The following is an 18,283-nucleotide window of genomic DNA, read 5'->3' as shown; positions in this document are numbered from 1 at the left end:
TAGTTCTGCCCTATGCAGTGATTGCTAAGTGAAACAGTAAGCTAAATACGTTTATATCATCTTTCAAAGCAATATCCAAACATCTTCCTCAATGTATAACAGCCATTTACAGACGCATCATGAGTTTCTGTAGCTGCCTCTATACTACTGCACAAACAATCTCGGACCCATTTGATGGTACTGAGGCCACATGGGAGAAAACAGCCCACATCTATACTGTTTAAAAGCCATAATCTCTAGAAGCCAGACTCTGCTCTAGAAACATTCCTTAGCTTTGCCTATACTAACCTCCCACTGGGAACTCTTTAGAAGGACGTTAGTAGATTAAGACTAAAACTTAAATACCACTCTAGCAATTCACCAGTGAAGATCATAAAGAATCTGGAAACATTCTCTACAACTGCTTATTTTACCAGTACAGTTATAAAGCACAATCAATAACCACAAAAGTTGTAAGAAAAAATACAAAACAGTTTCATTAACTGAAACATTTTCTTATTCAAAATGATGTGATTGTGACCACACCCGAGTATCTCTGCAATTCAGTAACACTTTATTTTGGGTTGAGTAAAAATCATGTTTATGCAGTAAAACATAAAACAGGGAGACAATAATGTAAAAGAAATAAACAGGAAAGGCTGAAGAATGGTTCAAGATCAATGGCTCCTGCATGACTCAAGACCAATGCCTTTCTTTTCTCTTTAAATGCTTTTGTTACTGATATTGAAATATGGTCCAATTTTTAAAACCATTTAGAGTGCATTTTTAAACTGAAAAGGACAAAAAGCTCATGTACCTCCATTGTCAAGATAACAGTGAAGAAAAACTATTCTTCTTCAATAATTGTTTTTAAAACAGTTCCATCAATTTCTTCCAATTTCAAAACTCTGAACAGTCAGCTAGCATCTCTCTTTTTACTGGTAATTATTGGTAAAAGGGCATATCAATTCCTTCTATGGAAAAGTTATCAGAAATATTTTCAGCATTCATAAAAGCAATAATGACAATCTTTATTTCAAATGTATTGAAAATACATCCAAGCGTAACTTGACCTAACTTGAACAACCAGGACATACAGAATTCTCCACATACATTTAAAGTTTAAGCAACATTTTTTCAGACTGCATAGCTATATTATCCCAGATAGAGACTTTGACAATGCTGAATTTTTAAATGGCTAAAGTTTGGTAAAGCCAGCTACATCATAATGAATGCCAACTATTATTATAAAAGTAACAATTGTAATAATATTCAAATAGGAGCAAGCAATACTCGAATTCCCAAACTTTGCCTACTGAAAGGCCCAACATGAGTCAACTTGCGGCAGACTTAAAAAAATGACGATAATGTCTGCTCTGCTGGGCGCTTGCTCACTGAAGGCTGGAAACACCCATGGGTAGGGCAACTTTACAGCATAATGACATTTAAGTTAATTACTATTGTGTGCATGTAGAGCTATGGCTCCCGGTCTTATATCACAATTTAAACAATTTTCTTTCCCTACCCCTCCAAATTTTCTAACCTTCAAAGTCAAGAACAACAACATGAAAAGGAAAAGATGAGTACAAATGAAAGAGGACCTACCGACATCTGCCAACAGGCTCCAGCAGACCAAGTACTGGCCAGGAGTCATCTGAAGCTATGAAGTTTCAGGAACAACTAGTTCCTGGCCATGATTTAAGACTGTTCCAACACTTTTTCCCGTTTGCAAGAATTTTGATTTTAAAAATGAGACTTGAGAGTGAACTACACTCAGTCCTTGACACGATCATTACCCTTGCTGTACCATCCAATCTGTCATCCAAATGAAAGGACATTTACCTCAACTACTAAAATGACTACCATACTGCTACTACCCAGAAGAAACCTACTACCAGATGCAACTCACTGAAGTGCAACTTCATGTCTCAATTTAATCACAGATGCAGTTACAAAGACAGTCAAAATATCAATGTCTGGAAAGACTGCAGGTGATATGGATGTCTTCTCTCTAAGGACATTCTGCAGCACCTCTATAATGTTTTGCTGTTTATCCCAGAGTGCTAGGCACTCACAATTTTAAATAACCCATGCACATCTCTGTATTTGGAGATGAAAAAAAAACGCTTGTAAAATATAGTATTTAAAGATTTCTGCAAAGTTGGGCACTAACAGTTTTTCTGTATCCTCACTTTACCTTTCTAGCTGTTCTGGGATTTCTGGAGGAGATCTGTTCTCTGTGGAATCTTATCTGTATCATCTTTAATTGCTACTGTGGAAAATTAAAACCTAAGCATTACTCTACGTGTATTTTTCCCACAGTACTTTACCAGTTGTTTAAAGGGTTTTATTTCCTCTCCTGTGCCATAAATCATTAAAAAAAAAAAAAAAAAGACAATGGCACTGAATCATCAAACAGCAAGAGATCTCATGATTTTATTTAGCAATACAAACTCAGAAAGTCAGTATTTGGTTATTTCTATTAACACAAAATAAAACAAAAATGTGTCCAAAAATAACCATGTGAATTTTTTAAATGACAAATAGGCAAATACCTCACAGTGCCAGAATGCCCTTGAAAGAGCCACCTCAAAGACAGAACTTTTTTGACTAAAAAAGTAAGGAACCAATCATATTTCCCTGAGTGCAACCATGAATTGTTAATATTTAAAAATAAGGCTGAGCTGTGTATATCAGAAAGTGTATTTAAATTTTTATAGTTAAAATTATTTTAGAAATATAGGTATTAAATACCACCTCAGTGAGAAAGTGAACTCCCACAAAACATCTGATCACTTCAGTAGCCACTGCTCTAAGTGCAGATGAATACAAAAAACTAGCAAGAGAAGTTTTTCATAAACTACCCCGAGATAGTGGTTGGCTCAGTTACGTCATTAACTCCATATCAGGAAAACATACTCATGATATTAGATGTTAAACTTCAAAGCGAACACATCCTGAGGGGATTGTCTGGGGAAAGGGTGGGGAAAGAACAGGGAGAAGCTTGAATAGACGCACTGTAACCCGACCATGGGCAAGAACAAAACAAATTAAACGGCTAGTTCATTTCCCTCCTTCCAATTAGTGTTAAAAAGTAGATCAAAGAACTGAATAAACTGTCTAGATAGGGAAGAAATATCTGCAAGCTATACCAAGAAGGAGATATTATACTCTCTAATAAGGACAATGAAAGACAAGTCATCTAGAGAAGTTAAGCACGTGGACCAGAAACCTAGAGTTTTTAGCAATGCCACTGGAAAAGAAAAATCACTTAGAAAAATACTTGAAAGAAAAATTCTTGTGAAACCAATAATGACAGAGAGAGAGAGAGAAACAGACAGACAACAAATTGGGTGTTTACATTGTAATATGGCATCAAAGAGTTTGCGATGCAGATCTTTATCACATTGTGAACCCCAAATAGACCAGTGCTCTAAAGCTGAATGGACTACTTCTCCTGGCAAACCTAGAGGTTTTTCAAATCCATCAACTGATGTTTTATTAGAACATACTCTAGAAGACAGCAATTTCACACATAGAAAACAACCTTCTTAGATGAGAAATTAAAATAAAAAAATCCTGGAAGCACATCTAATCCAGTCTCATTCTCAAGGACCACCAATTCAATTGTATCCTGGGAGATAAAAAAAAAATTGCACATAATCCCTGGGTCCCAATAAAGGTATCTTCTTTCTGCCATTGAGAGTCAATAATTTAAACAAGATACTATTCCATTTAAACTATCTCCATAAAGTCTGACTCTACCCAAGGCATAGAATACATGAATCACAATTCTCAGTTCAATTGTCATTCCTAAACTCATGTTTTCATACTTGCAATCTGCCTGACATACTGCAGCACACAGCTACAGCTGTTTAAGCTCCTGTCTACAGCTGTGTCCTCTACCATTTTGCAATCCCCGAACAGCTCGTAGAAGAATGCAACAAATACCCACAGCACAGCAGCTCCAGTTCACAATCCATGTACAAACCCATCATCGCTGGCAGGGTAAAATAAGTCACTGGACCATGAACTGCAGCAGCTGAGCCACAGGCACCCATATTCACTTTCTCTGTCACAGGAGAGAGAATCCTTGGCAGGAAGGACAGGTAAACAACAACTGGGGTACTAGCATCTTAAACCACTCATGTTGTTTGAGTTATGAATGACCAGAAGTCCAGTTGATTTAATATTACAAACCATGACAGGGAAGAACACAACTTGGAAATAGAGGGTTTGGAAGTTAATATTAGTTATACTGCTCTGTAATCTTTTGTTTTGATTGTGTTTTCTTGAACCGTTAAGGATCACCTTATTTATCTTTCAACATACAGGAGGACTTCAACAATGAAATTTAAGAGATTCCTTTGCTGCTGCGCAAAGTTTAAGCCCACTATAGGGTAATGAGAGCAGGGCTTCACATAAGCAGTTTAAGCCAGCAAAATAGGGAAAGCTCAGAGTAAACAAAGTGTTTAAAGTGCATTTGATCTTTAAAAAAAAAAAAAATTATTTTATCTTGACCAAAATATTATGATTTGTGTGATTACAGCAACCAGTGAAATTGAATTTAGGTAACTCTAAATGCACGGTAACTTCACCTGTGGTAACTCATTCTCCTATCACAGTACAGTTACACACATGGAGGTGTATATATAGTACGTGTAAGTGGTTAACACAGAAATTAGTACTGAATACATCTTTGGAAGTGATTATTTATGATAGCAGGTTAGTGAAATGCATACTCTGCTTGCTTAATCCAATGTTAACAGGCAAGTAGAAAACAAATAGTTTAGTAAAAGCACCAAGTGGAAAGCTTAATTTGTGGGACTTTGCAGATGAAAAATAAATGGGCAGAAGTCCTGAAGGACAGAGAGAAGCCTCCATTGCTGGGGAAGGGGAAAGACGAGATTCAGGGAAGGTTCGTTACCACAAAGTTTCAAGTTTTATGCCAAATGACTAAGCTAAACTTTTTAAATTAAAAAGCAAATGAGAAGTTCACATAATACAAGTTTGACAAAATTCACATTACCAAAATACACAAATCGCCTCCAGCTTCAGAACAAAATATGAAGTAACTGCCTGATTTCAATACAAAATATTAACTCTTCCCTTTTACATTACCACAATAAAGATAATGTGAATTTATGTTTTAATTTCACCTGGAGTGAAAGACCTGCCACATCCTCATAAGATGGTTCAGCACCTTCATGTTCACTTTTCCCCCCCACTGAACTCCAAGTATACTTAGAAACCTAGTATTAGGTAAACCAAAGTCTACAGTATTTTCATACAATTCAGAAGATTCGCATTCCAAGATCTAGGCCTGTACCTAATCAGAAGGCAGCAGAGACTAGTGGCAAGTGATACAAATAGGATCAAGGTTTTTAAGTGTAAAATAAAAAAATGTTGGTTTTTTTCCCCCAAGTTTTTTCAAAACTTGTCGCAAAGAAAATGCTCTTAAGTCCATGTTTAAGCAACCATACACATTGTAAAATAAGAACTTTTTGCATACTCATCTGAAATGAAAAAAGAATAGTCCTTTTACTAGATTTTCTCAGAAGGAAATGGAAACAGTCCTGGAGAAAAATCTAGGTATATTTACTGAAAATAAGCTAAGCTTTACACAACAGTTTGTTGAATACTATTGTATAAGAAACAAGCTTCATTATTACTGTTCAATGTAGTCATTAAATACACAGGAATATCTGAGGAGTCCTGAGAGAAAAAAATAGGGACTAGGGAAAAAAACAGGCCATTCCTTTTCTTTCTCAGATACTAAACATGCAAAGGTCTTTGATAATAGATTACGTCTTCAGGGGGAGAAGGACAGAGGGATGTGGAAGAATCTATCAAAAGTAACATCAAGTTTTTCTTCAAAAGGACCCCAAGAACTTCTGAAGCAGGTAAACAAACCCACTCCTTTCTCAATAAAACTTCGGTAAAATTATTAAAAAAAAAATAATAAAAATCTACAAGCAGAGTCTCAGTCTCCTCCCTCTTTATTTGCACAGAAGTACTCCATAGTATACATTGCAAAGTGAATGAAAGAATGCTTCCATTTCTTATATCATATGTGAAGTGATTTCGCTGTCCAATATTAAAAATTGTTTCATATTTTAGTTTACATTTCCTCTGTATGAGACAAATAATTAAAAAATTACACTATTTGTATTTGATCTTGTTTATATTAAAACTTTACTGTTCTTCTGAAAAATACGACAAATCTTGCAATAGGATGGCTGTATTAAAATTTTAGAAAATCATGCTTACCTTTTCTGTTGATATGAACTGAGGCCTATCGTTGTCTCAGTCTGTAAAAGAAAATAATAATTTAAAATTTAAGACACTGACAGCATTATGGTTCCTGTGGGGGGAAAAAAAAAAACCCAGATTCTGTAAAAAGTTAGACCAGATTTTGAAAGACAAAAGGAGAAGTTCTGATCTGGAGCAGAAAATGTAAATTGTTTTTTTTTCCCAATTAATTACTTAAAGAAATTAAGCCTCTACCAAAAGACTATTTGGCCCTGGACAAGAACTGCAGTCAGTTGCAGTGGCAGGAACTCCTACAGACTGAAAGACAAGCAGCAACTTAACAACCTAAAACTGAGAGGAGTCCAGGAAAATATAACATTGTAGGGAGCAAAAGAAAAAGCAAGTATATGTGTAAGAAAAATGACAAAGAAAGCATATAAACCAAATAATAGTCAAGCAATTATCTCACCAGTATAATTTAACGAACTAGAAAAAGAACACTATAATCTTCATTTGATTAGGAAACTTCATCTCCTTCCCTGCTAATGATCTTCTAGCCTCTATTATTCATACCTTTACTACCACACTGCTGGACATTACCATTAATTACCTGAAAGCAAGGAGGTGAGGTTGTCTAGGAAATTCCAACTAGTTTATCCTTCTCTAAGAAACCCCAACTAGTTTAAAAGGCTGCATATGGAATGCCTCCTGATACAGCTAACACTAAAACATACCTAACTTTGAAAACTTTTGTCCTCCCATAGGATTTGGTGACCAAATTTAGGATTGCAGTGCTTCTCTTAAAGGCATTTCATGGCCAAAGTCAATACTTATCTTTTGGGAGCAGGAAGAAAGCTTATAGGTCTAATAAAGTCTATGATGCACCTTGGCTCATCTGATACAGTTCACCTCCAGTACAAGGACATCATTTGTTTGCAAAGGGAATGTGAATTTCTCATACCTCCTTTCAGAACTAATATCAAGTCCCTTGCTGGGCAACTCACTGATTTGTATTTCAGCTACACATTACACTTTCTTTCCTTCTTTTATCTAAGACAAAAGTTTTTTTTCTTATTTTTTTTTTAATTCTTTACTTAAAAATTCCTCTAATAAAAGAACCTATATTTTATTTTGCTTTTTGGAGACAGTTCTTTGAAATATTACTATTAAATCACTTAGTCCACAAACGTTGATCTTTGATTCATGTCAAGGATCAATTCTGGACTGTAAATCTAAGTAGTGTTTCAGATTTAAAATGAAATTATTTGGTTAATTGACACTGCAATTTATATTAAACCAAAGAAAGCCAGAAGTGTATTATTTACCATCGTAAAACAAAGCTAAAATCCTCAAGTTACTAAGAGATATTTCCAACTTTAAATGTCTAGGCAGAGCATCAACTAGCAGACTGCCTTGCTAAAGGGATGCTGCAGGAGAAAGGTGTTCACATAAAACTATATTTTGCAGTACAGCATGATCAGTGCAGTTTTTCCTGACTGAACAGAATGCTAAGAGATAGTTTGGTTCATATTGCCAACTTTATTCTAATTTAAAAATCAGCAAGTTTTCATTTAAACTCAGCAAGCTTTCATTTAAACTTATCTATTACATTTGTACCATAATTTGGAAAACAGGGCATTTCTTACTTTTCATTAAAATACACTGGCTTGCCAATCTTCCCATTAAGTCTTCCTAGCTCAGGTACACTACTCTCACACTGATAAGCTTTTAGTTCGGCTTCTCGATTTCCGATGTCACCCTCCATTTTTGTATTTCCAGTAAAAGTACTTAAAATCCATAGTGAATAGCTTCAGAATAGTAAGAGAAATTCAATTAAAATGAAGGAAGTAGAAATTTAAAATCAGTTTTTGTTTATGACTGCCTAAGATACAAAATGTTCTGTACCTAAAATTTCCTAGGAAGCACTCCCTAAAACGTTAATTGATTAGTTCCAAAATCTAAAGAATTTAATCAGAAAAAAAAAAACAGATCTCTGCCTTCCACATCTTACTTTTGCATCAGACTGGAAAAGTGAGAGCAAACCTCCCAGTTTTAAACTGCTACTTATTAATTTCACAACCTAGAAAATAGATAGGAAACTGAATCAAAGTTCTCTCCATCCAAAAAGGACCTGTGCTGTCAAAGGCTGGTTTAACACTCCAAACAAGCACTTGTTCAAAACATTAAGCTCTAGTTCATAATAGCATAAGCTCTGCAGAAAACACATATTGCTTGAGTATTTTTAAAATGGTTTTAATAAGCTTCAAACAGCTACTTATAATTACACGTACTTATTCTCTCCTTTTCTATCATAAATCTGACAACCATGAATCATTATCTGCCTTTCCAATTTTCTTTTTTTTTTTTTTTTTTTTTAATTTAAACTATGTAACTATTGCCTACAGCTTGCAGATGTACCCGTTCTCTCTAAAAGCACATCAGACTACACTTGGCTCTCAGGGTTCTGCAAGAGATGCTGCACAGCCTACTCAGCAGAAAGAGACCAGTGCCTGCGTGTAAGGACTAAACAGCCTGAGTTATCTGACTGCAGCCAAGAGGCACGCTGGTCTTTGCTACAGCCAGCTACCACTGATCTAGGCTAACATAAATTGCTCAGTAAGTCTCAGCATTTACAAGCTTTCTGCACGTCTCTGATGCACACAGCAAGCAGTATATTCCAAGTGTTGATGGTGAAGAAGTTTTGGATCTGAAGATCTATGTAATAAAATCAGTAATGCAGATGTACCCAAAAATGACCCAAATCCATTTTTAGTGTTTACTAACTGACATCATCTGCTATTCCTCCTACCAAACAGCTGCATCTCTTTTTCACTACAGCACAGTCATTCAAAGCCGTTCTTTTCCTGATTTCGCCAGTTCCATTGTTCCATGCTCTGCAATCACACCACTGACTTTCCTGCCCACTGGACGGAGCCGACCAAGAACTGCTGAGACAGTGTTCCTGTAAATATTGTTATATAACTGCACTGGTTTGGGTGGGACAGAGTTAATTTTCTCCACAGTAGCCAGTATGGGGCTGTGTTTTGGATTTGTGCTGAGAACAGCATTGGCAACACAGGGATGTTTTAGCTTTTGCTGAGCAGTGCTCACCCAGCCTCAAGGCCTTTTCTGTTTCCACCCCCCAGCGAGAAGGGTGAGGGTGCACAAGGAGTTGGGAGGGGACACAGCCAGGACAGCTGACCCCACTGACCAGAGGGATATCCTACACCCTATGACATCGTGCTCAGAATAAAAAGCTGGGGGAAGGAAGAGGAAGGGGAGGATGTTCAGAATGATGGCATTTGACTTCCCAAGTCACCGTTACGGGTGATGGTGCCCTGCCTTCCTGGAGTTGGCTGAACCCCTGCCTGCCGATGGGAAGCAGTGAATGAATTCCTTCTTTTACTTTCCTTGCACGTGGCTTTTGCTTTACCCATTAAACTGGTTTTATCTCAACCCGCGAGTTTTCTCACTTTCACCCTTCCGATACTTGCCTCCATCCCACGGGGGAGGAGTGTGAGAGCAGCTGGATGGGGCTGAGTTGCCAGCTGGGGTTAAACCACGACAACAACCAAACTTACTCTGTGAAGTTAAAAGATGTACAAAACACCCTGTATTCCTTACCAATGTCCTTGAAAGTACATTATCCACTACAATTGAATACAACCTTCCTTTCAGTAATTGACTTTTCTTTAAAAACATAACTAAAGCACAAAATGAAATTACAAGCAGTTACCTGACAGTCAGATGATGGAGCTAGCAGGTTCAGATCCCATGACAGGGTAACCAAAACAGTCACTACCAACACTGCCCCATCCTTGACAACTAGCTTTGGCTCTAAGAAGACAGCATGTTCTGTTAAGTTTTAAATTATTTGGTAGACAAAATTATTTGTTATCTGTACTCTTAAGCATTGTAACTGATAGTCAATATCCCTAATATTAGTCTTAGTCTAAAACCCCACCCAGGCCAACTTTTAGACAGAGGGCAGTGGAAAACTAATTAATTAACTACCAAATCTAACTCCAGAAAAATATAGAAACAAATGGAAATATCCTTAACTGACAACAGCTGAAGTACTAGATAGCCATGGCTGTAGATAACTGTTGGGAGTTAAACTCTCTGGCTGATCATACACTCAAGTTTTCCCTTCTGTGTTCCGAAATCACAGATTTGCTATGAAAATATCAGTCTTGTATCTGCACGTAAAGTTTAAAATCACAAATCACTTTGGTAGGGCATCATACATCTGAAATATATTTAAGAGCAAAAATCCACTAAAGAGTCACACTTACAAGGAAAAGCCTTGTTTTTGCTTTCAGACATCTGTCAAATACAAGTAAAAAGACAAATTCATTTCAACGACACTTTGTGTTTTGAACAGAGGGTTGTTCACTTTTTGGTTTGTTTGAGGTTTTTTGTGGATATTTTGTTGTGTTGCTTTTGTTTAGGTTTTTTTTTTTAGGCTTTTCATTTGGCTTTTTTCTTCTTTTTTTTTTATCAAGGTCAATCAAGAGCAAAGAAATAGCATACCAATTTCAGCAGCTCATCAACTATAGCATCATGGAACTAAACCAAAAATAAATCTCATGTGGCAGTTTCTATAATTACCACTCATTTTTATTACACATCAATCTTTCAAGTTTGTGCAGTAAACAAAATCATACAAACATGTTCAGTTGCATGTTCTATTTTTTTTTCCCATTTGATCTTCAAGTAAAATTGCAGGCCTACTGTGCTGCAGTCTGGCATGCTCTTTTTCTTATGTAACTGCACAAAACTGTCAAACATAAATGCCAAGAACTAAAACCATGTACAAGATCAATCCATATTTAAAGTGTAGGTTTTCTTGAATACTGCCAGTTTATCAGGTAAAGATAAATAAAAATATGCTTTTTAATAAATACAGTTCATTCTTTTCTCCTGTAAAGGATACATCTGTAATAGAGCAGCATTAGCAAAATATGATTTCTAGGAAAATTTTATTAAATCTTATGTGTATGAGAGAAGTATTACAAATAACAAAATACTATCTTGCCATGTATAGATCAGGAAAAAGGCTGCATGTGCATACTACTAGTACTTCAAGAGACATAATAAGCTAAGTTCTGGGGAAGAGAAATTCAATTGGATTAATTTCCTGATCCAATTGATTGTCTAACAACAAAAACTAAGACCAGCACAAAAGAAATTTGAAGTATACAACTGAGTGGGAAAAAGAAGCGGGAGAGGGAAAAAATCAGCCCTTTTACTAGCACTGGAGGTTTATAATCCTCCCACCCAAAAGGCTGCGTTCAAGTCCCGGGGATATAGGAATTTTTTTTTTTTTTTTTAAATTTAAAGACAGCATATGCATTTAGGCTGCTGCTACTAACAGTTACATGCCTTAATTTATCTCTTATATAACCCTAGAAGGATTAAACTATAAACCAAAGGGCTTTCAGAATAAAGATCTTGAGACAACTTGCACACAGTGAGAAAATTTGAAGGCAGTCAGTCAGCCAAGACTTACAGCAATTTCTCTCCAGAAGCTCATATCCTCAAGAAAGATTCCACAGAGAATCTGCACCTGAAAGCACACCTTGCAGACTCAGTACAGTTGTGGAATAATACCAGACAACAATCTCACGCCCATGGAGAATCAAAAATCAGACCTTACAGTCAGTCTGAAGCCTGTCTCTGAAGACGTACCTGTGGCTGTTAGCTTTAGCCAGAAGACAAAAAAATCCCATTAAAAAAAAACACAACAAAAAACCCAAACAGGTTAATTTTAGTATCTCACCAATTTGTTATAATAGCTATTCTTCACTTCTAGGTAAGAGGTCATATTACCTAGTACTACATTCAGTCATCTAAACATAGGCATCTGTTGCTACTTGAGATTAACGTCTTAGGGCAACCTGCCTGGTCTCAGACTGACATCCAGAAGGGCATACAGTTTCTCCTATGCCCTGTGCCATACCTGCCAGGACCACGTAGGTGTCTGGGATAGGCCAGGACAACTCAAATAGCACCCTTACGTTTAAGCAACTGAATTAAAGCCCTTACATCTTAAACAAGGATGGCAGTGAGGGGTGGGCAGGGAGGTCCTCTCAATTAAGACCTAAGGTTTCTGGACACCAAGTACGTCTCTTTAATGTTACCAAAATTCTCCATAACCAAAGCTTTCCGTATTCCTGCACAAGAATATCCACATTAATTTAAAAGAGTCTTCCAGTTTTAATTCTGTATGAACATTTCACATATTGTTGTTTTATAGTAAGAATGGTTCCTTCTTGTAGAAAAGCTATGTGCTGCTTGCAACTAAAGGCTGAGAGACAGCTACAAAACTGATACGCAGGTGGTAGCTTAAATCTTCATTGCTGCATTCAGGAGCTCTATGCTAATAAGTAGGATAATTAAAATAAACACAATTAATGATGAATATCTTGCTTAAGGTAATGAAAAGAATGAATGCTGTAATCTGGGAGGTAGCTGAAAGTGGACTGAACTGAGTCATTCTTGCCATACTCTTTCATGACCCTAACTCACATAAGGAAATAAAAACATCAGTTGACTTTAGCTGATGCAACAGTCACTTACTCCTGGGCATCAATTAATTGTTTTTAAACTAAAGCCCGGGGATGGCAATTCTTCCTGTACGAGAAGAAGAAATTGCCTTTTTTTTTTCCCTGAGCAGCAGCAGGATTTCAGCTGCTCACAAGCAATGGCAGTGAACTGGGATGGCTTTTGTTCTTCTGTAAAACCATATGCATTGTAAGGAAGCTCCAGAGGCCATCTAGTCAAACCTTGCTCAGGGGAGGTCTAGCTAGTGCACGGCACTCATAGCTTTGTGCCATTGAGTTCTGACTATCTCCAACAACAGAAATTCTACAACTTACGTGAGTAACCTAGTCCAGTGTTTGACCACTCTCAAGTTTAAAAGTTTTTTTTTTTCTTACATGAGTTTGGAATGCCCCATGTTGAAATGTATGTCCAAAGCTTCACATCCTTCCACTGTGCATAATGAAAAATCAGGCTCCTGTCAACTCTGTGCTGCCCACAGCAATTAGTTTTCCCCTTGGTCTTCTCTTCTAAAGGCTGAAGAAACACATCCTCACATGAGAAGCATTCCAGCCCCTGGTCATCCTGGTATCCCTCTGCTGTGCTTGCTCCAGTATGTCACTGCCTTCCTTGCCCTGGGTAGCCCTGACTGGACACAGTTCTCCAGTGAGAAGTTAAGCTGCAGCCCCACAAATGCTTAAGGGAGGTAGAAATCATATCCCTTATCTGCTGGCTCCACATTTGTTTATATAGTTCAGTAGGCCGGCAGCCGCCTTTGCTACAGTGGTGCATAGCTAACTTACGTTCAACTTGTTGTCTACCAGGATTCCCCAAGTCTTTCCTGCAGCACTGCTGTCTAGCCAGTCAATACCCAGCCTGTCCTGTTACCCAGGATAATTCTCTCCCAGGTGCAGGACTTGCATTTGCCTTAGCTGAGTGTCATGAGGTTCCTGTCAGCTTGCCAAAGCCCCTCTGAATAGCAGCTGTGCCCCATTTGGAAGCATCTGCCAACTTACTGAGAGTATTCTCCCCACCATCATCCAGACTGCTAATGAAGACAGTAAGCAGTATTGTCCTCAGTATCAAGCTCCATCACGGGTAACTGACTGCCAGCTGAACCTTGTACTGTACACTCATCAAGGTCAATGGTCCAGCCACCTTACTGCCTACTTATGCAGTCTGTATTTTAGCAGTTTGTGCGGATAGTAATGCAGGTAATATCAAAACTTTAAAAAGTCAACAAACAATATGAAAACCTGACATAATAAAAAAATACATTTAAATTTGCACCCTGAAAACACTACTGGTGATATACCAGAACCAAATGGTTGCCATTTCTGTTAAGAAACTTCTTTACTGTGTCATATGGAATGAAGTTAAGCTCACGCAGAAAACACTAAAATTCCTCCAGTAAGAGATCAGCATTACTGATTCCCACACATCCAACTCAGTCCTGTAACTTCCTCGTTGCAAAGCCACTGCAAGTCATGCTAAAGTTCTGTCTATCTGACATTTAGGACCATCGTAATTCTCATTACCAGCTTCTGTGATTAGCAGTTTACAGTAGTTTATGAACAAGGACAGCAAATACGCATTAAGTATATATAACCACACAGGTTTTTTTTTTCGCCTATTTTAGCTATTCTGCAAATCAATAAGTATCAGGAAAATAACTTCTAGGAGTTCATCTGAAAAAAAGCATTTCATACACCTGTGATTACTGCAGCAAGGCTAAGTGCAGTGATTCACACTAAGAGAATTTGGCTGAAGAGTCTTACAATTTTCCTTTTCTTTGTAGCAATACACTGCTTTAAAAATACTACTACATAAGCACAAGTACTTTTAGTCAGAATAGAAGATCGCTCACTCTCAAAAATAGTGCCCCCAACTACATTGTGCAGGAAAACATTAGCTCTCAGAATAAACAGAATGACATGGGAAACAGTCCTTTATGAACTAAAAGCAAATGAAAACTTTGCTCTGAAAAATAAATTTTACTTTACTATTCACTTTTCAAAAACAAAGTCCTCAGAAAGTGAGACAGTATGTTGGCTTAACATGGAAGGATCTTTATTAAAAGTAAGATTTGTAGTTTATTTCAGCACTCCTAACATTTGCAGATGACATCATCATCAGGGGCTTGAAGCATTTGTCAGGTCTGGACAAAGATTCAAATAATCAGGACGCATGGAGGAGATGGCCTGACACTGACAAGGTGAAGTTCCCTTGAAGGAGAGCTCAAATCTAAAATTGGGAATAAACGACCAAGTGGTGGTATACTAAAGAAAAGAATGTGTCTGGAGAGCATACAAACTATATGAGCAAACAAAATGCTGTCAGAAATTTACAACTAATTTTGGAATTACTAGAACAAGTGTTATTACACAAGCAAGCAACTACTCTGTCCTTTCTCAAAGCCTGAAGTACTAACATCCTGATTAAATGCTATGCTTTAAGTAGTGTGTAGACAAACAAAAATCAGGTAAGGAAAGTTACATGGTGTTTTTAAAAATTTGCATGAAGAAGCTATAGGTGTCTTTTAGTAAAAAGTTATCATTATGAAGAGGGAAAAAAAAAAGTTAACAAAAAACCAACTGAATACGTATTGGAGATAAAAGAAGCAGCAAAATCAGCTTAGGCATGAAATAAATATGAACTTAAGGAAATCTGTGAAAGTTACTTCTCCAGAGGCTTTAAGAGCAGGAAAGTCAAGTATCTGTCAAGGTTAGTCCATCTACACACAACCCTACGTGAAGAAAGTACAGGTGACCTCCTGAGATCCATTCCAACCAAACAAATCTATGACTCTCTGAAGTACCAACCAATTATATAGACCTCTGCAAACAGCCCGCTATTAAAGAAAAATCCAAGCCCTACATTGCATTGAGCAATGGACAATTTACATGAATACAATCTATGTTCAGGATTTAAATAAATTATTTGAACAGGTCAAAGAGGTGCTGAGTCCTTAAGGGGACTGATTCATGGGAAGAACAGAGAGAATTAGGAAATTATCTCATTATTGTAATTTAATTCATGGGCAGAAGTAGCATAGATTTATCCAGATATAAACCTTTAATCTAAACATGTATACTAAAGAATAAAATTCTCACTTTTGCTCTGTTAAGACAGAGGGCAAAGCTGCATGGTGTACCACTTTCTAATTCACATACTGCAATTCCACACCCAAGAAGTACAGTCTCTCTTTTGCTACAGTTATCCATTAGCACGAACTAATGAAATTTCCATTGCCAGTTTACTTTTACTACATTGTCGTGGTTTTGTTAGTAAGGGGGGGCCTAAGGTGGTAGCTTCTGTAGGAAACTGCTAGAAGTCGCTCCCCTTTGTTCAGTGGACTTGGCCAGGCCTAGGGCGGACCCACTGCTGGCCAAGGCCGAGCCGATTGGTAGCAGAATGTCTCGTGATGACGCCTCTGCGATAACGTATTTAAGAATGGGAAAATAGAAAAAAAAGAGAGAGAAGAGAAGATGTGAAGAAGCTGAGCGGGGGCAGAGGCGCAGAGGGGGAGGCGCAGGCCTCATGGGCCTTGCAGGCCTCACCCTCTGGCCTCTCGCCAGGCAGACGACTGGGCCCGACTCGGTCCAGCCCGGCTGCAAGAAGTGGAGAGGAGATGAGAAGTGAATAAGATGTAAAAAAAGATCCTGAGAGACACCTACCAGCCTGTTGTGAGGAACGGCTGCAGACACCAAGGTCAGTGAAGAAGGAGGGGGAGGAGTAATGCGGCTCCTGGCCAAGATTCCCCTGCAGCCTGTGGTGACAACCATGGTGGAGCAGGTTGTCCCCCTGCAGCCCATGGAGGTCCACGGAGGAGCAGAGATCCACTTGGAGCCCGTGAAGGACCCCATACCGGGGGAGGTGGATGCCTGAAGGCAGCTGTGGCCCGTGGAGGGCCCGCTGGGACAGCTGTTCTGGAGAGACTGCACCCGTGGAAGAGATGACCCACGCCGGAGCAGTTCCACAAAGGACTGTGGCCCGTGGGAGGGACCCCACGCTGGAGCAGGGGAGGAATGTGAGGAGTTCTTCCCCCGACCATGAAGCAGCGGCGTGAAACAACATATGATGAACTGACTGCAACCCCCATTCCCTCTTTCCCCCTGTGCCGCTCGGGGAGGGAAGGTAGTAGAGATAATGTTAAGCTTGGGAAGAGGGAGGGGTGGATGGAGGTTATCTTGTTCGCTGTCTCATTATCCTGCTGTTTGTAGTAATAAATGAATAGTTTTCCCCAAGTCGAGTCTGTTTTGCCCGTGACGGTAACTTTAAGGATTTCTCCCTGTCCGTATCTCAAACCTCGAGCCGTTTTTCCTTATATTTTCTCCCCCTGTTCTCTCGGAAGGTGGGGGGAGTGAGACAGAGACTGCATAGTCTGGTCCGATCGGGGCTGAACTACGACATACATGCAAGGGTTTTTTACTTAAATATTTAAAGATTTACACTCTTTCAATAAATAACTATTTTAAGTCAGTTTTACAACAAAAGTCCTAAAATGCGGTTGTGTGCAGTGGTTTTGTAACACAAGTGTTCCACTTAGTCCAAATAAGTAAAAAAAAAAAGTATCAAGATGATACACTCTAATAGCAATGAGATGTCAATAATCCCTAATGATTATTAATCACTTTAGGCACTGAAATGGTTATTTGTATATACATATTAAAAAAATCACCTGAAGGTGACATAACATTAGACAACATAAGTTACTACTACATCATGGTATTTGTTCTGTAATGATAGATGACCTACAATGAACAAACAGTTGTGAAAACTTAGAGAAAGCCTAAGAGAGAAACATTCAATGACATCATAGTAGGTTTAAAACTTCAGTAACTGCTGTTCACAAGATGTAAATCTGTTTTTACAACAAGGTATTTGCTTTGGTTTTATTTTTTAATTGCCGTAAGTAGTCACAAGAGGTCACCATATTAAAATCTACATGAATAAAACAAATTGTAAGCTAGAGAAAACATGCTGTATCATTCTGATTAAAAGGAACTTACATAGGTATTTTTGGCTTAAGAGCCACAACCACAATATAAAACATATAAACCATTTATTAGACATTTTGTCTCTCTTGCTTTGTTTTAAATCAAATATTTGGCAGTGTAGTAGGATAAGTGGCAGCCAAAGGCAAATCAAAGCACTGCAAAGTTTACAGTGCAACACCAAGAATTGCTTGACTTTGTCCCACTGTAATATTTAAACTAATTTTCCTGTCTCTGTTGCATCTTGCAATATAGTTGGAATGATTAACAATCTGTTTTACTTTTCCATCTTTGTATGAATTATTGAGGTGGTTCACAGCAGCACCATTACTTTCTAGTCCTGAGAACTACAGCAATTACTACAGTCCTAAAATAAATAAATACTTTCAGATCTGTAAGATTAATTTTAATCTATTAAAAAAGATAACCTGGGGGGGGGGGAACACCTAAAATGTAGATAAGTGAATTTGACTACATCATTTTTATCTTAAAAAGCTGGCCAACACCTGTCT

General features: G+C 37.9%; 1 protein-coding gene across 1 annotated transcript in view; it reads right to left on the bottom strand.

Moving 5' to 3' along the window:
• The window catches only part of TMEM131 (transmembrane protein 131), a 106,461-nt gene that overhangs the window by 66,182 nt on the left and 21,996 nt on the right, over positions 1-18,283 (bottom strand). The window contains exon 3 of the mRNA XM_086769093.1: positions 6,250-6,290. Within this exon, the coding sequence (XP_086625219.1) occupies positions 6,250-6,290 (41 nt within the window). The remainder of the gene's footprint in view (positions 1-6,249; positions 6,291-18,283) is intronic.

This window comes from Chlamydotis macqueenii, chromosome 1 (assembly GCF_036417535.1).
Source record: "Chlamydotis macqueenii isolate bChlMac1 chromosome 1, bChlMac1.mat, whole genome shotgun sequence".
In the NCBI taxonomy this organism is placed as follows: Eukaryota; Metazoa; Chordata; class Aves; order Otidiformes; family Otididae; genus Chlamydotis; species Chlamydotis macqueenii.
The sequence above is the reverse complement of the archived record's forward strand: the minus strand, read 5'-3'. Positions and strand labels throughout refer to the sequence as shown.